Genomic DNA, 23,734 nt, shown 5'->3' on the forward strand with positions numbered 1-23,734 from the left:
ATTGCTCCGTGTACTACCAAGTTTCCCTGATAAGGAGTTCTGCCTATTACTCTCCAGAGAGAACAGAAATTGTTTCTAATCATCATCTCACGCTTGGAATATAACAAGCCTCTTTTTTCAAAGTGAACGCCGATCTATGAGAAACTAGTCCCAAAAATTATTAATGTAAATAGTTTCCCACTTCTTATCCGCATAATAACAGCACACTGAATTTCAGACCTTCATCGACTTTCAAGGCCCGACCACAGGAAGAGGCCCCAAACCCGGGCCTGTCAGACGGGACCTGTGGATGAGTGTTCACCACGAAGCACCGTGTGTGTGCCAGAGAGGCCCGGGGCTTTCTCTCTCTGTCTTTGCCAGGCTGCTGGGCTGTGTAGTGTTTAGTGCCCGGGGTGCTAATTAAGACGGCCCAGAAATTAGAGAGAGGCCGCCCTCTGAACAAAAAGGAGAAATAGCACCCAATGCCCACCGCCGGGGGAAGCTTGGTAGAGAAGGGCTCCTGGCCCAGAAGCCTCTGGAGACCACTGAGACCTGACCCCCCGTGCGGCAGGCTTGGGTCTAGGTGCTCCAGGTACAAGGCCCCACACTGATTCATTCGGTGCCAAGACCTGCAGCTGAGAATTAAAGGGAACAGTTTACTGCAGGGCGTCCTGCTCCTGGCTTCCAGGGTGCTGCTGGGGGTAGAGATGCAGCTCTGGCCACACAGCTGGCAGTCAGGAAGCTGGGGAGGTGCTCAGTGGCACGGCCAGCATGGAGTCCAGAGACAAGGGAGGGAATGATCCAGTGGCTCCTGCAGCCGAGGCAGCAGCTCTGCTGCTGGAGGACAGAATCAAATCCTACAGCTGTGGTTCCTCAGGCTCGCTTCCTGCCTATAGGGAGGAAGCCACCTTTCTGAGGACACTCTGGCTGCAGATACGGGGCTCCAGCTGGCTGCCCAAATGCCTCAGGTATTTCTGTTGACTCAGAAGTTTTATGTTTCACTGGAAATTAACCAATCATTCACTGGCCTTCTTCATCAGGCTCCTGTGCATTTGGTTACTGGGTGTCAGTGCCCTGAAGCCTTACTGGCTCTGGGTGCCACGATCGTACCCGTCTTGTCTGGATCTGCAGGGCTGCTCATTAGCACCACTGGGCCACAAAAGGTCTTGACTTCTGATCAGACCCTGCCTGTCTTTTTGATCAATTAATACCTCTATTTCCTTCACTTCTTTAAAAAGCATGCTGTATCTCACTAACACGTGGATGCTGTGATCATTTACAGCCTACAAACAGGAAGGAAACCCATTCTCTGGGGCCTGTGCATGGCTGGAAAGCAGTTACGTAACCACCCGCAGTGGGCAAACATCTCGAATCGCTAGGAACAGCTGGGACAAAACAGAAGCCACATCAACCTCCCTCACTGGCCAGGACAAGACGGGTGAGACACTGGACAGCGACAGCACAAGGATGCCCTGCAGCTCCCGTGATCACCACACAGAAGATGCTGCCCGGGGATCGAGGGTGGCTGTGCGTGCCAGCCTGCTGGTGCCCTCCCTGCCTGTAGTCACCTGTCTGAAGAGCAGCTCCTGCTCACTGGGCTGGCGCTGGCCCGGCTCCACCTCCCGAGGGGGCTCTGCCTCTTCGTCATCGCTCTCAATGGGCTCCTGCTTCACCTGCACGCCAGCTGGTGCGTGCGCCTCCTTCTGCGCCGGCAGCCGGTCCAGGTAGGGCTCGTCCAGCAGAGCCTGGTGCTCACGGAGCTCCTCCTCCGTCTCCTCTGGGTGACTCTCCGGCTGCCGGGCCGGCTCGCTTGGTTTCGGGATGATCTGCAAGGCAGAGGAAATACATGAAGCACAGAGAGCCGGGGCCTCTGAGCTCATCAGACAGGAGGAGGGATGCTGCCAACCACCCCCCTCTGGGGCAGACAATCAGGGACTCAAGGCATCTTATCGCCCTGCCACAGGCCAGCAGGCGCCTTCATCTTCCCGCACAACAGGCACTTGGGCGCTATCCACGGTGCTGAGAAAATAATGCCCATCAGGACCCCAGCCCGGGGTCAAGGTGACCTGGCCCAGGGAAGGAGGCTGACTAACATTTGGGGTTTACTAAGCACCTCTTCTGCGTCAGGCACCGAGAAACAGAAAAGAAGCCGCAGGTGTCAACCGAGTCTGCAGAGGGGAGCCTGAGTGTGAAGGAGAGGCCAATGCTGACCTCATAGCCACAACTGCTGAGAGAAACAGCCACCACCCACCCAGCGGAAGACATCGACGTCCACAATGCTCACTGCCTGAGCCCACTGACACGCCACGGCCTCCCCTCCTGCAGGGTCTCACCGATGTGCCATGACCTCCCTCCTGCCGGATCCTGGGAACACTCCAGGACCTCCCTTCCTGCTGAATCCTAGGGATGTCATGGCCTCCCTCTTGGAATACTATGGACGCTCCGTGACCTCCCTTCTTATGGGATCCCATTGATGTGCCATGACCTCCTCTCCTGCTGAATCCCAGGGATGCCACGGCCTCCCTCCTGGGATACCATGGACACTCTGTGACCTCCCTTCCTGTGGGATCCCACTGACGTGCCATGAGCTCCCCTCCTGCTGAATCCCAGGGATGCCATGGCCTCCCCTTCTGCAGGATCTCAGGGACACCATGACCTCCCTTCTTGCAGGATTCCACGGGTCCTGCATGACCTGCCCCACTATGGGGCCCCAAGAACCGTGGCATCCTCCCTCCTGTGGGACTCCCTAGATGCTCCCTGACCTCATTTCCTGTCAGACCTCACAGGCCAGCACAGCAGGCCCAATGCCGAACGCAGAGAGCTCCTCCCAAGCCTCTCCCTTCTCTAGGACCCACTCTTGGCTATTGGAACCTCTCTCTGGCCAGCTGTCCAGTCACACCCCAAACTCCTACTTCCGTCCGCCAAGCACTGCCCGCGCACTGCTCATGAGAAACGCCTCTGGACGGTGCTGCTTCTCTCCAGCCTCGACCTCCTGCCTTTCCTGCTTTGGTCCCACCTGGCCTCTCCTGCCTGGATGGCAGCATGGCCCCCGGGAAGCCCCCACCTCCAGCGTCAACTCTCTGCAATCTTCTTCATGTAGCAGTGAGGGTGCGCTTTCACACGGGCCAGTGGACCTGGTCACTCCCCTGCTGAACGTCCCCCAAGTGCTCTTCCGCCATCCTGCCTCTGCTGCAGAGCCCTTCCATCAATTGACCATGTCGCCCCTGCAGCCTCCCTCTCTCTCCCTGCCACCCTGCTCCCCAGCGCACTGCCGGCTCTGCGTCCCTCGTGCCACACTCGCCTCCAGCCCACTGCCTCTCTTCCTTCCTCGGCCACTGCGAGAGGCTCTGTGGGCCTCCTGTGCATGCCACCTTTTCCAGGAAGGGTCAGCTGATCTTCCTGATAGTGCAATGTGCCCTCCTCCAGTCCCCCGCCGTCCTCTGGCTTTCCTGTGGTTGCCATTCATGTATCCATCTTTCCTGCAGTCTGCAGTTCCCAGGGGGGTAGGGACCCCTTCTGACTCATCCATGTGGCACAGGCATTACTCATTGCACATTCACTAAAAGGACGGGGCAAATGCAAGGGGCGTCCAGGTAGTGGGGCAAAGTGGAACGGGGTGTAAGGCTGACTTCAGTGCTCTCCGGGAGCTGTGAGGAGTCAGCAGGGCTACAGCGTGGAAGGCCAGAGAGCAGGGACGCAGGGTGCCGGAGACGAGGTGGGGCTGTGGGAAGGGCACTCTGGGCTGAAGACAAGCAGGTGCATGTTTTAGACACATGCCCTGCGGCAGGCAGGCGGGCCAGAGGTTGAAAGGGTGAGGCCGGCTCCACGTCTGGCTAAGGCATGGGAGAAAGGACAGGTTTCTGTGACAGCAAAAAGGAAGCAGCTCCAGGCCCAGGGACAGATTGCATATGGAGAGGGAAGAGAGGGTGGCCAGGACAACTCCTTGGTTTTGGGCAATGGAGCTGCTTGGGCAAGGGAGCCAGAAGAGGGATGAATGTGAGCAGAGCAAAGGCTGGAGATGAGAGCAAGAGGGGAGAGAGGGACGTGGGAACTGGCATAAAAAGGCTCAGGAGAGGAGGTGGGGGTCTGGAGTTAGACTAGGAAGGGCGCAGTTTCTCAGAAGAAGGCACTGACTGAGTGGCGCTCCTTTGCAGACTGTGAAAGAACGTCCCACAATCCCAAAGCCCCAAATCGAGGGGTCTCTCTGGATGCGCAATTCATCTGTCCCTGTGGGGAACAGGCTGAAGGGCAGATTTGAGGGATGGTGGGACAAGCCAAGTTCCTGGCAGAGAGAGGAGCTGCAGTGCATGGAGGATGGATCTCAGCACCACATCTGACTGTTTCCAGAAGGAAACTGAGCTGCGCAAGGAAGCCTGACACCTGAAATCCCCCGAGCCCTTGTATTTAAACACCCTCAGAACCCTGCGTGCTGCCCCACACTCACTCGAGGCGGCCTCTCGGGCTGCCTGAACTACGGGGGACAGATCGGTGGGCACTCAGTGTCCGCTTGCTTCCAGGGGTCAGCCGTATCAGACAACACCGGTCCCCACGCAGCAGGTCTGAGATGCAGACACACACACACAACATAGTGAGTTTTCAGCCTCCGGAGCCCCTGCTGTGCCTCACTGTGGAACATCAGAGCCTTTAGATTAGGTGGGGGGGGGGTTTGTTTTACGTGATCATCCCTTAACTTTCTTTATAAGAGCACTTCAAAGTATGGCAGTAAGAGCCAAGTGAAGAAAACATGGATCCATTGTTTATCTCTAAACCGAAGGCAGCTTGTCTTCAGAAGAGGTTTTGACCTGGTACAGGGAAAGGGAGCCAGGTCCAGCCACGGTGCAGGCAGCACAGTGTCAGGGAGGGCCGGCCATCGGCAGTGCGGGAACCGGTGGGCGGCGTGGCACGTAAGGAACTCAGTTTCAGAAAGCCAGACCCGCAGGGACGAGCGTGGAGCAGTGGGTGGCCGCGCGTCAGGAACAGGAACGTGCTGTCCACGGGTGAGGGTGCCATTGGGAGGGGAATAAGTTCTAGGGCCTGATGCCCAGCTTGGTGGCCCTGATACTCACGGACCTCACCACAGACACAATGAGAGCCCCGTGAGGGCACGGGGGCATGAATGAGGTCCCGTGTGGCAATCATTTCACAATGCATACAAGAATCAAATCACGCCGTATGCTGTAAATACAGGCGATTGTTTTCAGTTAGCTTCATAAAGCTGCGGAGAAACAAGTAAGGAATCTGCCAACATTGTCCCCATTTGCTCTGACAGGTTTCTCAGTGGTTTACAAAAAAAGCCTATGTTTCAACACTCGTTTCACTTGATGATTTTGAGGTCTGGGATTGCTTGTGATTTCTCAATCTCATCTTCTTCCTGCACACTGAGAGCCTGAGAGGCCCTGTGAGGGCAGGGAGAACAGGGAGCCCGGTGGGACCGCGGTCATTGTGAGCAGGGGCACCAGGTGTGCTGGGTGAAGCTGCGCTGTTTCACAGGGGACCTCAAAGATGGCATCCAAGGCTTGGCTTTCAGGACACTCATCAAGAGGTCACCCATGCGCTCAGTTCCCGCAGCTCCCCCAGGGCCCGGCGCAGTCTGATGGGTAATGAGATGAGACTGACTGAGTGGCGCATGGGAGGTTTCTTGAGAGTGGGGCCCTTATTACTCCGTGCACTGGAGGGAGAGCAAAGAACAAAGAATCTGAACGCAGAACAATTCCCTAAGAAGGTGGCACAGAGCACTGAGGACAATACCCTGGATGAGGAGCAGGAGGGATTAGGGAGGAGGGAGAGCAGTAGCCAGGACGGGCCTTCAGGAAGCAAGAATGTCCTGGAGGCTGCAGGTGTGGAAGGAAAAGCAACAGTCTAAGGATGAGGAGACAGGGCCTCAGACCACAGGCTGAGGACACGGGGACCGGAGCTCAGGGGTGAGGGTGCGGGGATGGGAGCTCAGGGCTGAGGATGTGGGGACCAGAGCTCAGGGCTGAGGGCACAGGGATGTGAGCTCAGGGCTGAGGGCATGGGGACGGGAGCTCAGGGCTGAGGACGTGTGGACCGGAGCTCAGGGCGGAGGAGGTGTTCAGGGCCTCAGAGGGCTCCTCACAATGTGGGCTTTGCTCATCAGCGGACGGGCAGGAGAGGCTGTGGGTCCCTCCGAGGGGTGCATGGTCCTGCCTGCGACACAGGAAGGTGCTAATGAGTCAGCACGAGGGCAGGGGAATGCCTGCAGAGAAGTGACTGCACAGGGGCAGCAGGGCTGGGCAGAGGCTGGCACAGAGGCTGGGTCCAGCGTCAGTGGGGACAGGAGAGTGAGCAGGAGACACCAGGACTCCTGGCCAAGCATCAGAGAAGGGTCACCACAGAGGACACGTTTGCCTGGGGAGGGAAGGTGGGTAGAGGGCAGCCCAGAGAGGCTGAATCCCATCATCCAGTGGGGCCCGTAGAAATCCAGCAAGAAAGTGCAGATTCAAGTCTGTGATTTGGGAGACAGATCAGGACTGGAGCAGTAAGAAGGTGGAACAAAGTCAAAGCTGGGAGCACAGAGGTGCTACGCAGAGCTGGGGAGCCAAAGAAACAGGGATGAGGCCTCAGGGGACCAGTGTTAGGGTGTCGGGAGGCAGGGAGGTCATAGAGGCTCACACGCAGATACATACGCACACAGATACACATACATGCAGAGGCACACACAGACACACACACAGAGACACACACACACACACACAGAACCATAGACAGGTGCACAGATACACACACAGACATACAGATACATATACACATGAAGAGAGAGATACACAGATACATAAATACACATAGGCATAGACACACACAGACAAGGAGAGGAGACCAGAGGACCAGCAGAAGAGTGGGTGCCACACCAGGAAAGGGCAAAGGGAGAAGGAGGAAGGGTGGGGGAGGAAAATGGGGGATGGTGGGGGAGGGAAATGGGGGGATGCGGAAGGGAAATAGGGGGAGGGGTGGGGGAGGAAGGCTAGGACCTTAGAGGGGACCCTGTGGGGCTGCCGCATCCCAGCAATGACCAGAAATGGTGTGCCTGCCTTTCTTTAGCAGCCCAGGGGCCATTCTAAAGTGGATAAAAGTGATGGAGGGCAGCAACCCTGTGGGGGACACAGAGGCAGGTCCCTTCTTTAGGGTGGGGTGGGGGACAAAGCAGCTGAGGGTGGAGGGGAGGGGTTCCTGCAGCAAACGGCCACTCCCAGGAAGCCAGGCTGAGAGAGGAAGACGGTTTGCCTGTTTGCTTTTTAAAGGAGGCGGCCCAGGGAGGACTCAGTGGACAGAGAAGCTCCAGGACTACTTCTGATGCTTTCCTTTAAATTTCTTTTCTTTTTTTTTTTTTTTGAGACAGGGTCTTGCTCTGTTGCTCAGGCTGGAGTGCAGTCATGCAATCTGGGCTCACTGAAACCTCTGTCACCAGGGCTTAGGCAATCCTCCCACCCCAGCCTCCCGAGTAGCTGGGACTACAAGCACGCACCACCTTGCCTGGCTAATTTTTGTAGAGAAGGGATTTCACCACGTTGCCCAGGCTGGTCTTGAACTCCTGAGTCAAAGTGATCCACCCACCTTGGCCTCCCAAAGCGCTGGGATTACAGGTGTGAGCCACCATGTCCAGCTTTAAATTCCAAACCTAAAGAAAAACTTCAAGAACTTTGTAAGAAAATCTCAAACGTCCTTCTCTTATGCACAGATGAATGGCAGTGGAGATAGCGGGGGTCAGCCTCTTTTCCTGGGGGGCTGTTTCAGGGCCCCCGGGGCCACTGCAACCTACTCGCCGGAGGCTTTTGGCAGCCGCGTCTCCCGTGCTGTGTATCACCAGACCTCCCCACTGTTCCGAGGGCTCTTGGACAGCCCTTCTCCGGGCTGGCTGCAGATGGCGTGTGCTGCCAGGGGCCACGTCTCTTTAGTGTCCTTTAGTGACAACATTCCCAGGTCTTTTTCCTTCCTTTCACGAGGATGAAGCCTCTGAAGTGTCCACCGCTGCAGAACGCCCTCGGCCTGGAGGAGGAATCATCTCCACACCGTGGGGATCGGGCTCGGGCTCTCAGGCGGGGCATGAGGAGGACGTCACTTTGGCAGTGGCGCCACGTCAAAGCCCTCTGTGACGCAGGCCAGGCCCCGTGCCTTGGCACTGACGCAGGCGCCTGTGGGTCACCTCCCTGGGCCACGGCCGCAAACAAAGCCTCCTTCTCTCTCTCCCTCTCCTTTGACATTCAGTTCCGAGTCTCACTGGCTGGGCTGTGGGCTGGGGCCGCACTGCAGAGCTGCCTTTGGGAGGCGAGCTGGACGCAGGCAAATAACTGAAGCAGCTCTGTGCAGTCTGAAGGCCTTGGGGACACTGAGCGCCCCCTTTCATCAATTCAGGAAGAACAAATGCACCTCCATATTTGGAATTACATTTTTAAAAAGTCAGGTGGGAGTTCAGGGTCAAAATCGAACTGGTCAACTGCCAGTATTTTAAAACAATTGGACACATTCATAATTAGACCACCCAAAATACGAGTCCTGGTTTTCATATTCAAAACTGAGGATGTCAAGTTAAAGGGAGACACCCCTGAGCCCTCCACTCTGCAGGAGGCAGGTTCTTGCGCGGAATCCAGAAACCACTGGAAGAACCACCTTCAGCAGTAAGGCTTCTCGCTCTGGGGGTGGAGGACGCCTTCCGATGTCCTCTTTTAATAGAAAGAGGTACTTCACCTGGACGCACATCACCCACTGCTCGCAAACCACACATAACTCAGGCCAGGTCCAGACATGGCCAGTGAACACGGAGGGCCAGTTTCACCTGCAGAGTTTCTGTTCCACTCGCCCTCTGATGGCGTGCGTTCTCCAGAAAGTTCCTTTATGCAGCAAACCAGTATTGAACACCACTGTGTACAAGGCACGGGCAATAGCAGCTGACGCAGCTGGAAATCACCTGCCACCATCCCGACCACAGGCCAGGGAGAGGAGAGCAGAGCCAGCTTGGGGTCGATCTTGTCCACCTGGTGGAGTTTTCTCAGGCAAAATGGGCAGCTCTGCAGGCTGCGGGCCTCGGGAAAACTAGAGTGGCTGCATATGGCTGCGGGGAACACCACGGCTAGGCACAGGCTACCTCTCTTTCTCTCTTCCTTTTTTATTCAGAGTGATGTTTCCAAAGCACCTCTCTCTAAGGTACAGGCTGAAGGAGGGGCAGACCAACCCGGGCCCAGTTGCAACCCTGATGTAGGCTGGAGCAGAGCCGTGGGACAGGAGGGCTCACAGCTGCCAGAGCTGGGCAGAGGCCCTCAGGGAACAAGCCCCTGGGGACATCATCCTCCAAGAGGAAGGGTGGGGACGTCAGTGTTAGGCAGCCTGGGTAAGATCCTTGTCTTCCTGGGCGTCCCGGGAAAACACTGTCTAAACGTTTCAATCAACTGTCATTCACTCCCAGAAATCAATCACAGAACCAACTCCAGGGAGAGCACCCGGTTTCCGAATCCTTCAAGAGTATAAGGCATGTCAACAGGTGCTTCCTGTCTTCCTCAAACCTCCTACCCCATCGCTCAGATAATGACATAATAAAATTAACAAACCTAGGTTGGCATTAGGAAGACGGATGTGAAAGTGCTTTTGACACGTGGGAGTAAAGATGCCTAGCAGGCGCCCGGCATGCCCACAGCCTGTGCCTTTACCGTCCCAGTGAGGGGATTTGCTGGGTGTCCCACCCATTTCTGATGTGTTCCCTGCCGTCCAGTGATGAGGGCTTGGCGGGGGAGGGGCATGTGGGGTGGGGGTGGCGAGCCTATTTTGTGATGCCCAGTGGGCAGCAGGGGCCAGGCTGTGGCCTGTGCTGGGCATCTGGTCTGACGCGGCTGCCACCCTGGAGCAAGGCCCCAAGGGGCCTGTCTCCTCAATCCTGAGCCTGCAGCCCCATGATGGCTCACACACTGGGATGGATTTGGGCCACAGCCAGCTGCCATCTCCCAGAGGCCTTCCCCACATCAGCCCCGCTGGACTGGACACCACGCAATCAAAGCCTTCGACCACTGCCAGGGCTGAGCTGACTCTTCTTCTAGGCTGGAACCGTGGGGCTTGAGAGAAGGAAATTGGGACGAGGCAGGCGGGAGGGGTTAATGATATCAGGAGGTCAGGGCTGCCGGAAGAGGCAGCAGTGTTGGCGGTGGAGGGCTCGCTCCCCACAGCTTTGCCTCTGCACTTGCTGGGGATCCTGGTACTTCACCTTCCAACTCCTGTCTACCTGTGCTGGAAAGTCTGTCTCCTCCCCAATCCTAACCCCAATTTTTCACCCTCAGGGAAACCACAGAAGACCCTGAGCCTCCGGACAGGCGGACAACCCAGGACTGGTCCTGAAATCCAGGGAAGCAACGGGGGCGGGGTGGAGTCGGGGCTGCACTTTTACAGGAGAGACAATAAACCGAGAAACGATTCCGTCTCTCCAAATCTGCCACAGGTTTCTCAACGTTTCTTCTGAAAACCATCCCAGACCCCAGGCGTTCCCCTCGCATCAACTCATCCTCTTTCTTCCTTGTAACAGCTTTATTGGGATATAATTCACATACCATCCAATTCACGCTTTTAAATGGTATCACTTGTTGTTTTTAGTATATTTACAGAGTTGCACCATAGTCCAATTTTGGAATATTTTCAACATCCCTAAAAAAGAGATGCTGTTCCCCTGGCAATGCTCCCCATCTGCCCGCAGCATCCCAGGCCTGGCACCTACAAATCTGCATCCTGTCTCTGTGGGTATGTCTGCTGTGGACGTTTTATGTGCATGAAATCACACCACAGGCGGCCTCTTGTGCCTGCACCCTGCTTCCAAGGCTTTTCCGTGCTGCAGCATGTCAGTGTCATTCCGCTTTATGGCTGACACTCCGGTGTGCCGGCGTGTGGCCGCGGATCACAGGATGGACACCTGGGCTATTGCCATGTAATGTGGCTATTGCGACTGAGAGTTATTACAGCTGATACGGTTTGGATCTGTAGTTATTACAGCTGATATGGTTTGGATCTGTGTCCCTGCCCACATCTCCTGCTGAATCGTAGCCCCCAATACTGGAGGTGGGACCTGGCGGGAGGTGGGACCTGGCAGGAGGTGGCCGGATCACGTGGCTGGATTTGGCATGAACGGTTGAACACTGTCCGCTGGTGCTGTCCTCACTGGTGAGTGGGTTCTGGTGGGGTCCGGTCCGTTAGAAGTGTGTGGCCCCTCTCCCCACCCCTTGCTCCGGCTCTTGCCAAGTGATGCGCCCGCTCCCCCTTTGCCTACCGCTACGACTGAGGCCTCCCCAGAAACAGATGCCAGCACCATGCTTCCTCTACAGCCTGCAGAACGAGGAGCCAATCAGACCTCTTTTCTTATGAATCACACAGTCTGAGGTGTTTCTCTACAGCAGTGCGGGAACGGCCTGACACAGGGACTCAGGCTGCTGTGAATGTCTGAGTGAGTTTACGTGTAGATGTGTGCTTTCACCTCTGGCAGCAGAGCTGTGGGGCCATGTGGTGGCTGTGTCCAACCTTTTGAGGAACTGCTGGACTATATCCACAGCAGCTCATCTCATCTCTTATCTTAAAGTTGCTCTATTTCAAATGCCAGCATTTGATCAACACATTTTCAGCACGTTAGTTTTCCTCTTCACCAGCATTGCAACGCTAGCCTTGCCTACTAACTCCTCCTGAAAATGGACTTATCTGAGTGACTTTCAAGATGTCTGTAGGTTACGTAAACCTCTGTGGGCTGGCCCGGGCCCAGAACCAGCTCTGACAGTGTCCCTTCAACTTCCTGCTGGAGTTCTGCACCTGTACAACTCCACCCGGGCCCCCCTGGCCCTGTACACGCTGCTTATGCACTCAGGCAGTCTGCAAGTGCTGGATGGCCTGGAAGATGGGCACTGTGGGTTGCTGGTTTATTTAAAGATATGTTTAGTAAATGGCCTTAGGAAACCCAAGAAAAAAGTGTTGCCCAAATAGACTATTCCATTCGCTGGCACTGATGCGCCACCATGGGCAGGACGTGGTCCAACTGAACTCATGTGGGCTGTTGGGAGAGGGCACTGGCCCTGCGCGTCCCGCTGCAGGTGATCTGTTCCTGAGCCCAAGCTCCCAGCAGCATCCCTTCTGCCCCGGCCCAGCTCTGTGCCGTGGGCCAGAGCATGTGCCTCCCCAGTTCCCTCTTTCTGCCTCATGCCCCCCCTCAAGGTCAGAAAGGGGCCAGTGCTGAAGGCTGAGGCTGAAGCGTGCAACACACAGCCACCCTGGGGCCCGGGAGCACGTCGCCGGCAAACCCACCTTGTTCATGTGCAGTTGCTGCTGCTGGAACTGCTGCTTGTGTTTCTCCAGAAACTGCTGATGCTGCTGCTGGATGACCAGGTGCTGCAGAGCCTGGGCGTTCTGGGGCAGCGGGGCCGACTGGGTTCGCCCCAGCGGGCGGTGCTGCCGCAGCTTGTGGATGGAGGGGGACACCCGGTCCGCACCAACCAAGGACTGTGCGTGGAGGGGCAGTGCTCCCAGGCCTGAAAGATACCAGTCTGAAGATAATTGGAGGAAGAAACAGCAGAGGGGAAGAGGAAGAAGAGAGGAGGGAGAGAGGGCTATTGAGTAAGTGATGGAGACAACTGCACCCTGTGCCCGCCAGCCCAGGCGCTCTGCCCTGGTGCCCCAGAGCTGGCTCGCTAACTGGGCCCCTTCCAGCTGAGGCTGGGGCCGTGAGCTGGTGCTTTGGAACTACAGGAACCGTAATTTGGAGGCAATTTTCTATGGAAAATCAGGTCGACACAGGAAACGTCAGGAGTCCCGTGTGGCAGGTTTCAAAGAGGAAGCCCTTCCCAGGAGTGGCTACCACACAATTGTTCCTGGGGGCCACAGGCCCTAGAAAGGTGGGGTTTGGCCTGAACAGCACAGTGGGAGGGGAGAGAGGGCCACCAGTGTGCTGAGGAAGGCTGCCACGGTTCTGGAGCCTCCAGGTATTTCCAAAGACAGCCTGAGTTGTGAGAAAAATAATTGTCCTTAGGGTTGACATCATTTTAAGGTCTCTCTGAACACTGGTTTTATACACAAAGATGGCATGAACACTTTGAAAAGTCCTGACGCATATTGTCAAAACCCCTTTCTGAAAAGATGTGGCTAATCCCTGCCAGCTGAATGGAGGGTACCCACTTCACCACACTGTCACCAACCCTGTATTTTTTTGATTAAAAGAATCCATTTTGATAGGAGATGATCTTGCTTTAATTGGCATCTGTATCTTGATTTAAAACGCGACCTAGTCAAGTACACTTTTTCCTTCTGCATGCTTTTCATCGAGAGAGATATATATGTATATACTGCAAATTGTTGGTTTAGGTAGTTTAACATTTTTCCATGGTTTTGTGGGCAAAAGGACCTAATGAACCCTCTGCCCTGCTCCGTGAAGTGTCCCCTGGTAACCTGAGGGGAGTAAACACTAAACAATGCTGCTCAGGGTAAAAATGACCCTGACCCACTCAAGGGCACATGACCGGGTGAAATGACAAAGGAAGTGACCAAACCAGCTCTTGGAGGCCCTGGTGGGGGACTCTTTGGAACTCGGCATCTGCCTGAGGCAGCCTGCTCTTCCTGCCCCCAGGTGGGGCTACGTGCCAGCTGCAAGGGCTACGGGATCTCCAGGGATACAAGGTAGCTTGCCAGCAAGTGGCAGCTCCTGTCATGTCCCTCCCCCAGGACACTGATGTCGGCGCTCGCCAGGCAGCTGGGTGTGTCATCAGGTTTAGGGGAGCCCAGGCTTCCCAGTGAGAACCATGCATGCAGCTTAGTGCTTCTCAAGTCCCTTTGCAGGGGCTTTCTAAATTTAAGAAATACTATGTGATACGCAAACACAAAGGACACATCCAGACTAAACCCAGCCAGACCCCCAGCAAGACCCCCAACAAGACCCCCAACAAGACCCCCAGCAAGACCCCCAGCAAGACCCCCAACAAGACCCCCAGCAAGACCCCCAACAAGACCCCCAACAAGACCCCCAACAAGACCCCCAGCAAGACCCCCAGCAAGACCCCAGCAAGACCCCCAACAAGACCCCCAACAAGACCCCCAACAAGACCCCCAACAAGACCCCCAACAAGACCCCCAGCAAGACCCCAGCAAGACCCCCAACAAGACCCCCAACAAGACCCCCAGCAAGACCCCCAGCAAGACCCCAGCAAGCCTGCTCTTCGCCACCTTTTCAAAAGTTATTCACCAGTGTTCTCTAACCCACCATCCCTTTTCACCCAACCCCACAACTTTCCGGAAAGATACATTATCTTGAATTTTATTATAAATGCCTGGCTACTAAATTAAAGTGAATGACTAAAAATCCATTCAGAATCATTCCCTGAAAACGTTAAAAAAAGAAAAAGGTAAACCATCCTAAAGAAGGTATTTCAGAATTATCAGTTGTTGACGTGGGCATTATGTCAGAACCATTCCCTGAACAGGTTAAAAAAAGAAAAAAGTGAAGCACCATAAAGAGGGCATGTCAGGCTGGGCGCGGTGGCTGTAATCCTAGCACTTCGGGAGGCCGAGGTAGGTGGATCACCTGAGGTCAGCCTGGCCAACATGGCGAAACCCCGTCTCTACTAAAAATACAAAAATTAGCTGCTCATGGTGGCACACGCCTGTAATCCCAGCTACTCAGGAGGCTGAGGCAGGAGAATCGCTTCAACCTGGAAGGCAAGGTTGCAGTGAGCCCAGATCATGCCAATGCACTACAGCCTGGGTGACAGAACGAGACTCGGTCTTAAAAAGAAAAAAGAAAAAAAAAGGCATTTCAGAATTTATCAATTGTTGATGTGGGTATTACGTGGGATTGAACTATTTCATGGAAGAAATAAGGAAGTCAGTCACACGAAGCTGCCTTCAGGGGATGCAAGGCTACGTAGTTGCTAAAAAGGTCTCTTCTCAGAAAGCAATAGGAAGCTGAAAGACATTTTCCTTAGCATTGTTTTCCCCCAAAGCCTTAGTGTGCATACCATTCAGGGGTGGAGGCGCTGATGAGCTACACAGTCCCCTGCCCAGGCCTGACGCTCTGCAGAGGAGGAGAAGGACATGCCAATTTCATAGGATTCAGCTTTCCGGCGTGACACATGATAAGGAAAAAGTGACTCAAGCCAGCAGTGTGAGTGGGGGCTGCACAGCGCTCCCCGGCTCCTTTTCATCCAGGTCTCTGCCTCCCGCCACCCTCTGCATGGGCCCAGGGATTTCCCAGGCCACCAGCTTCACTCTGGGACACAGGCCTATGCCCCATGGGAACAGGGCTTCACTTTCAGAACTGGCGTGAGCAGAGACCCCTGTGCAGACTGGCCCTGTTCCTTTTCCAGTTGCACTCCCCAGGGGCCAGCCCCTCACTCTCTCTCAGCCTATCTCGCCCACTCAGAATTTCACTCCGCTGCCTCCAGGGTGCAAACCCCAGGGCCGCCACACACGGGGACACCTTACCCGTGGGTGTCCTGAAAAGCGGTGCCCTGGCCTCTGCAGAGCAATGTGATTTGCTGGCTTGGTGGTTTCCAATTTGGATCCCTGAGATCATTAACAAGAGCTTCTGATGACAGACCATGATGTGGTCTTCAGGATATACTGTCAGGGACTTTCGAGCATAAAATCCTAGTCCATCAGGATACAATTCTGTGGTCGGTGACCCAACTGCAGGGGCTGGCTGTGTGGTGCTGTGTGGGGTGTGGCGCAGAGCCTGGCTCTTGTGGTCCCAGTGGCCCCTTGCTCTGGGCTCCTCCACTGGGCACCTTAGCCAGGGTTTTCCCAGCTTCTGCTCCTTCTGCCCAGAGCACTGGCAGAAGCCCCTCCCTGTGTCCAGTGCGGGAGCAACGGCTGACCCTGGTTCTTGGCGCTGGACGGCTGTGTCCCTACGGCTGCTGGCTCCTGCTCCTGCTGGAGGGCCTTGGTGCTGAGCCTGAACTGTGCTCGGTGGCCAGCTCCCCTGCAAGTCCACACTCTAACACGCAATCACAGTAACTGCAATGACAGTTCCTGAGGCAGCACCCTGGAATGTACCCAGTCAACCAGGGTCTAAGTTTTAGCACACCCTGCTCAGCAATACCCAAACTAATTAGTGAGTCTGCAAACGCATCACTTAGACACACCCCACCAGGTATGGGGATTTAAGAAAAAAGAAGGCGAAAGACTGGGTTGCTCTCAAGTTCCAGACCCAGATTTGAAGAGTTGGTCTTCACACACTGGGAATCTGTTTAAGCGATGAATTCACATGAGATGAACAATTCAGGGTGCCTGAGTCCTTAAAAGTCCATCTGGTGTATTTCCATTGCTTTTTTTCTGTGAAATTCTTTAAAATCCTTCCATTGAGAAGTACACCAAGCAAGAGTCAGATCCGACTCACCGTTTGTAATCCTGGCCGCCCAAGGAATAATCTGCATGCTCTGGACCCACTTGGACCAATCAGCGTCTGTCTGAGCTTCTGGGGATGGAGCTGAGGCCAGGCCAGGGCTGAGGACCACAGCCTCGCGTGCCAGTTATGGGACATGAACCACGGCCAGCTGTGCTCAAGCCCTTCCTGGGACTCGCTGTTTTCGGGGGAAATCAGGTCTAAATGGTAGCACACAATTGCTAACAAAGAAGCCAGGGGCACCCTCCACTCAGCGTGTGACCACGGGACAGTGGATGTCCACTGCCAGTTCAGGAAGGCAGTAGCCTTAAGACGCTGGTGGCATGCTCTGAATGTGTGGCCAGGATACTAGAAAGATCTGTGACAAGGTCACCTCCAGCAGGCACACACATCTCCCCCTACCTGGGCCCTTCCCTCTCCACCTGCAGGCTCCTACTGAGATCTCAGCTCTGATGCCACTTCTCCGGGAAACCTTCCCTAGGCCCACCTGTGGCACAGCCCTGGTCTCCAGCCTTCTCCTCCACATGCTGCACTACCAAGATCCTCCTGGGTCTCTTGGGTCCTGACAGCAGGTTACACGGTTACACGGTTCTCAAAGTCCTGCTTCTCAGCCACACGGGCACCACAGAGGACTTAGCTGGGCTGCCCAGGCAATGATCATGCCCACAGTCTTGTGTCCAACTAAAGCAGCAGCATAGGGCTCTGCACACTCTCCTCACCCAGGAATGGGCTCCTGAGCTCCACTCCCCGCCTCAGCTGGTTATGCAGAGACTAACCTCCGAGAATGTACCAGCCACTCTGCAAAGATCTGAGTCCACAGTGACCATGGCAGCAGCACATAAACAGGGATATAGAAGAGGCACGCCAAGCCTGTGACTGGCAAGCAGCTGCCTGAAGCGGTGTGGAAAGGGGCTGACTGGAGGTATGTGGCATGTAGGAGGCAGCTCCGGGAGACCCTGGACCATGGCTCACCCCTCTGGTTTCCACTGGTGACCTCACCCACAGAGGCCTCTGTTTCAAAGCATTTGTGACTGGAGGGCTGTTCTAGCTTTGATATCCTATTCACCTATGCACCATGATTACCCGTGAGAAGGTGGGTCTGTCTGTGGGCCAGGAAAACACAGGCACTGCTGTCCAGAGACCAACTCAAGCAGGAGTTCATCAACAACTGCAGGAAAGGGCAGAACACGGAAACGAAGACGCAGCGTGGTCCAGGGAAGGAGCAACAAGGCAGGGCTGGGGCAGGGCTGGAGGCCTGGGACGAGGGGGCAGATGAACCACGCCTGATGGAGAAAAGGGCCCTGGGAAAGAGCCTTGGCTCTGGGGGCCGGCTGCGGCCTGGTCCAGCATTGAGCTGGCTGGCCTGGCTGCTGTGCCGGACTAGGGAAGAGAAACGAGGCTTGTAGAACAAGGCTGGAGTTCCTGCTCACAAGCTGGGACTTCACTCCAGGCCAGTGCCACCCTGCCAGGACCCTCTGTGACAATGAGAACATTCGCAGGCAGCTGCGGCCGTGCACTGGATGTGGGGTGCACATGTGACTGAGAAACTGAATTCTAATTCTTTTTTTTTTTTTTTTTTTTTGAGATGGAGTCTCGCTCTGTCACCCAGGCTGGAGTGCAGTGGCGTGATCTTGGCTCACTGCAACCTCTGCCTCCCGGGTTCAGGCCATTTTCCTACCTCAGCCTCCGGTGTAGCTGGGACTTACAGGCACCTGCCACCACGCCCGGGTTTTTTTTTTTTTTCTTTTAATTTTTAGTAGAGACAGAGTTTCACCGTGTTAGCCAGGATGGTCTTGATCTCCTGACCTTGTGATCCGCCCGCCTCGGCCTCCCAAATTGCTGGAATTATAGGCGTGAGCCACCGCGCCCGGCCAACTGAATTCTACTCTGACTTTCTATTGGCCAACTGAATTCTAACTCTGACTTTCTACTGGCAGCTCCCCGTGGCTGGTGGCTCCTGACCTGGCCAGTACTGCTCTAGACGGCGTGGGGGCCTCCAGGCCTTCAAGGAGAGTCTGGTGGCTGCAGAAGGACAGACTGGAGGGGCAGGAACCTGTGCAGGAGGCTTCTTCCCACAAGAGGATGGGGCAATCCCAGCGGGTTCCAAATGAGGGCCTTACTCATGGCAGGGCTGGGGGAGGGTCCTGAGGCACTGAGGACAGATGGGGCCGGCTGGGGCAGTGAGAGAATATGGGAGGCGGCAGGTTAAGAAGAACAAGGCAACGACGCCAACACCTGCAGAGGCATATGAGTGCACAGCCCGCTTCCCCTCATCGGGCGCACGGGGGCAGACCGTGAGTGTCCCCGCTTCCCAGATGGGAAAACAAGGTGCACAGAGCACAAGTGGCTTCCCAGGGTCACGGAGCAGGAGGAAGCTGGGACAGAGGCAGCTGTGTGGCTGCACTACGCTGCACACGTGACACTGGCTCGGAGGCTCCCAGCCAGGGGGTTTGCAGGATGAGCCGCCGGCAACCTGGGGAGGCCGTGCAGGAGGAAGGGGCTTGCAGTTTTGGAGGTGGCGGCATGGGACTGGAGGGGCTTGCTGGGCACAGGTGTAAAGCAAAGCCAGAGCAAGCTGGGCAGCCATGCATGGGCCCCCTGGCACTACAGAGCCTGGGGAGGGCACCATGGGCAGGTCCCCGTGCCAATGAGCAAGCTGCACCTGGGAGGAAAAGAGGACTGACTGTACACCGGGAAGAAGCAATGCCGGGTTCAGCACGTTTCTCAGAGAGGTGAGATCCATGCAAACTCGATATTCAGGTTCTATCAAAAAGGCTGTTTTCCAAACACCTGATACACAAGATTACGCATGTTACTTAATCCTGCATCATAAACTGATTTAGAGAAGGAAAGAAGATGAGTGACAAACAGAAACATCTCTCACGAAGTGAATCCCAGGAATCCTGAAGGATCAGGCATATTTTATGTTTTTAAAAGATACGAGAGAGGAACTCGGGTGTCCTTCACTACCCACCCTCGTGCTAGCTGCTCTACGGCATCTAAGAGACTCAGACGCAATCTCAGATACATTCCTCCAGAGGGATCCCCGTGCCTGCCGCTGTGGCTGGAGCTCAGAGGGGCACTGTGAGGGCTGCCCCTCCCTCGTTACACCATGGGTTCCTGTGCTCTGCAGAGGCCGGGACACGAGTTCGAGCTTCTGGAGAAACAAACAGAAAGGGGCTCAGACACAAAACAAAGATTGCCCCATGTGGCTTCTGGGCAAAGAAGGAATAGGAAAGAATCCTCTCTGTCTAAACAGAGACACATGGGCAGCGCAAACCAAGAAAACACCAAAATCCACCAGACTAGTCAAGCCAGAGGCCCAAGCCCACCCAAGCCAGCCCCCGGTCCCACGCATCCTGCAGCACAGCCTCCTACAACACGCCACACCCGAGTTTTCACCAAGTTCCCTGCCAGAGTTTCACAGGGGCAGCTCTGAGGGTATTTCAGCTTTTCATTGGCAACAACAGATTTCCAGGAAGCCAAACCCAAAGCTGTGAAGATGTATAATCATGACCCGCATGGCAAGGGGGTAGGTAGAGGCTCCCTCGTTTATTTATTTATTTGTTTCTTTATTTATTTATTTATTTTTGAGACGGAGTCTTGCTCTGTCGCCCAGGCTGGAGTGCAGTGGCACCATCTTGGCTCACTGCAACCTCTGCCTTCCGGTTTCAAGCGATTCTCCTGCCTCAGACTCCCGAGTAGCTGGGATTACAGGTGTGCACCACCACGCCCAGCTAATTTTTGTATTTTTAGTAGAGACAGGGTTTCACCATGTTAGTCAGCTGGTCTTGAACTCCTGACCTCAGGTGATCCACCTGCCTCGGCCTCCCAAACTGCTGGGGTTACAGGTGTGAGTCACCACGCCCGGCCGGTGCTCCCTCATTTCTGAAGTTATACTTTCACATTGCTGTTGCTATGTAATTTCATAAGGAAGTTCCCATTTTTCTCTAAATTGTATTTTTCTAAATGTAACCACACCCCCAGACAGTGCACATTTGTAAAAGTTCTGCTAACACCAACTGACCACGAGAGTCAGTTCTGGGCTTCCAGTGCTGGCTCAGCTTGGTCCAGACAGAAACCCAAACTGCAAGAGCCAGCGGCCTCTCCCAAAAGGTGAGAAAGGGAAGTGACTTCCGCTTCCACTCCATCTACCTGGCTCTGGGAGTGAGGCGTGGATTTTCACTGCAGTCACGGCAGCTACATTACGTGAGGGGGATGTGTGTTTGGGAACTGTGGGGGTGGGACAGGCATGCCTTCGTCTCCTCCAAAGGCAGGCGAGGGCCGGGCACCGTCCAGAGCACGGGTAGCCTCAGAGCCTGGCTGCACCCAGGCCCATCTGTGCTCACCTGTGACGAGGGGCGCTTGTGCCGGCGGCTGCTCCAGTAAGACCATGTGCTGCAGAAGAGGGCTGTGCGCTGCCCCTCCGTCCCGCTCCAAGGGCGAGGTGCTCAGGTAGGGAGTGAGGTGGGTGCCGGGGAAAAGGGAGAGTCGCTGCTGGAGGGCGGGAAGGGTGAGTCTCTCGGCATCCTGCTGGCCCGCGGTGCCCTGGAAAGCACAGCCGGCGATGCTGGGGTGGAAGGGCCCATCACCGCCACCCCACGCCGCACGGACCCACGGGGGCTGACTTACAGCAGCAGGGCCGGTGGCAGGCAGGCCCAGCGTGATGTTGGGCAGGGACGGCGACGTGTAGAGGGGAAGTGGAGCGGCCGAGCCTTCTCGCGCCACAAGTCTGTGCGCCAAACTCGTCTGGGGACAGAACACATGATGACTGTCACAGTCTGTTACGGCCAAACATCAGCAATATACACCGAGAAAAACAACCATGAAAACACCTGTGGCAGCCTGCACTGAATTCTGATCTATGAGTGCAAACATACACGTAGCAAATGATACAGCAACGAGAGCATGAGATTTCAACACGCACCACAACATGCAGCCCAATGCACGGCTCCAGTTTCCTCCCCGCGATACGAGTTCTTCTGTCACCTTGTCCAGCATCATCGTGTTGATTTCAATTCAGTGTGATTATTTACCACAGACTAGTCAGAAGGAAATCTAGGATAATACAGTTTCCAATGCCGTTTTGCAGTTTCTAGGATAATACACTTTACAATGCCTTTTTGTAGTTGGCGTTGGCCATGTCTTTCCAGACAACAAGAAAAGCAGAAACCAAAAAGGAAATAAAATTTAATTGTACATTGAAAAATAACTATAAGGGTATGATTGGATTGTTACACAAAGGATAAATGCTTGAGAGGATGGGCACCCCACACTCTGCATGATGTGACAACTACGCATTGCAGGCCTGTATCAAAACATCTCACGTACCCCATAAATATATACATTATGTACCCACACAAATTAAAAATAAAAAGAAAATCATAAAACAAGTGCTCCTATGAAAGGCAGGCAATGATGACAACAATACCAACCACGTATGAGGCAGGTGAGGGTCAGCACAGAGCGCCTGCGAATCAAACAACTAACAGTGAGAAAAGCATGCGGTGAAGACCAGTGACGGCAGAGCTCAGGAAGCGGAAGACGTTCAGGAAAACACATTATGGTCATCTGGAAACGTATTTTGAAACCCCAAAAATTGGCAAACATTTTTGAAAAATGATAATACCACCATGGCCTAGAGGAACCGCAAACGCTGTTGAGAGCGCTGCAAATCACTTAGTGGCATCCTTTCTGCAGGACAATATGGCAGTCTATGGCAAACGTCTTCAAAATCAGTCTAACCTTTGATCCTAGAGCTCCACTCTTGGGATGCAACGTTAAGAAATAAGGAGAAGGCCTGATGCCAATGAAGCCTCGGCTGTGGGGCTGAGCACCCAGCAGGCAGGGCAGAGCAATGTGGCTTCCCCAGCACCTCGGTGTTAACAGAACGGAGGGGCATTGCACATCAGGACACTCTGGGGGTTAGGAACAATCTTGGGTGATTACTTGGACACTTGTTTATGATACATTAAGTTAGAAAAACAGGTTATAGGTCATGTAACTTTTAAAGAATGGGCTTGGATAAAGCAAACATAAGCCAGGAGTACAGATTAGAAGGCCACACAGGAAGGGTCAGCAGCAACAGTCTCCAAGGACTTGAACTACTGTGATATTTAACATCTTTTTGCTTGTAGAATCAATGTGTTTTGCTAAAAAGGACAATAGTTTATCACCACTATATCCCCTACACAGTAGCTACTCAAGGAATGTCTGCTGAATGAATGGGCAAACAGAGAATGAATAAATGTTGTAATCACGCTAGTTAGTGGGGTTTGGCAGATAGAAATCCCCTTGCCAGAAACTAACATTAACAATGAATAAACAGATTCCATTATACTCTCTACCTCCACGACAGCAACTTTTTTAGCTACCCCAGATGAATAAGAAAATGCGATGTTTGTCTTTCTGTCCCTGGCTTAGTTCACTTAACATGAAGGCCTCTAGTTCCATCTGTGTTGCTGCAAATGTCAGGATTCCATCCTTTTTGATGGCTGCATAGTACTCCACTGTGTACAGCGCCACATTTTCTCTGACTGTTCATCCACTGAAGGACACTGAGGTTGATTCTGCCTCTTGCCTACTGTGGAAGATTTATGACTAAGGCCTCAAAAGCACAGGCAACAAAAACGAAAACAGACAACCGGGACTCTGCTCAACTAAAAAGCTTCTGCACAGCAAAGGAAAAAAATCACCAGAGTGAAGAGACGACCTGCGGAAGGGGGAAACGTGCAAGTTATTCATCCGACAAGGGAAGAGTATCCAGAATATGCAGGGAACTCCAGCAACTCACCAGCAAAACCCAAAGCAGCCCATATAAAAGTGGGCAAAGGATCTGAAGAGATATTTTCCAAAAGACACATGAGTGGCCCGTGGGGACATGAAGAAACGCTTCTCCTGACAAACACTTACACTCAGGCTGTTCCTACAGAACAGAAAGTCCAGCCTTCTCACTTAGGAGCAAATTCACCGTGCACCTCGCCCCAGAGGAAACCCTGCAACTCACTTTAGATTTGCTCACACATTACACTGTGTAAGTAATGATTAAAGAGCTACCGAGAAAAACATTTTTCCTAGACAATTTTTTTTTGGTCAAAAGTTAAAGAATTATCAGTAAGTTATGCTGTAGAGAAAATGCTTGTGATTTCCAGGAAAGCACAACTGTGCTTGTGTTATTATCATTTGGGAACAAAATAAGGAGACGTTCTAATGTTTGCAAAGTTTCTATTTCCTTTGTAAGCAAGGTTTTTTTTTTTGTTTGTTTTTTTGTTTTTTTTTAAGCCCATTTCTGGAACTAAAGGAGCCTTCTGAGAATTTGTTCCTTGGAGATGCTGACTGGTCCACTTGAGAAATCGCAGGGCGCTCTGCCATCTTCTGTCTCGGGGCCGGGCCCTG

At 54.1% G+C, this 23,734-nt stretch overlaps 1 protein-coding gene across 29 annotated transcripts in view; it reads right to left on the minus strand.

The window, feature by feature from the left end:
• Positions 1-23,734, minus strand: part of HDAC4 (histone deacetylase 4) — a 352,953-nt gene that overhangs the window by 64,697 nt on the left and 264,522 nt on the right. For 16 of the 29 annotated variants that reach the window (XM_077956679.1, XM_028831300.2, XM_077956673.1 and 13 more), the window contains 4 exons: positions 20,972-21,088; positions 20,689-20,887; positions 12,256-12,494; positions 1,548-1,805 (listed from right to left, as the gene is read on the minus strand). In XM_077956679.1, the coding sequence (XP_077812805.1) occupies positions 1,548-1,805; positions 12,256-12,494; positions 20,689-20,887; positions 20,972-21,088 (813 nt within the window). The remainder of the gene's footprint in view (positions 1-1,547; positions 1,806-12,255; positions 12,495-20,688; positions 20,888-20,971; positions 21,089-23,734) is intronic. The other 13 variants (XM_028831302.2, XM_028831301.2, XM_077956680.1 and 10 more) reach the window with 1 other exon arrangement.

Source organism: Macaca mulatta, chromosome 12, assembly GCF_049350105.2.
Source record: "Macaca mulatta isolate MMU2019108-1 chromosome 12, T2T-MMU8v2.0, whole genome shotgun sequence".
Classification (NCBI taxonomy): domain Eukaryota; kingdom Metazoa; phylum Chordata; class Mammalia; order Primates; family Cercopithecidae; genus Macaca; species Macaca mulatta.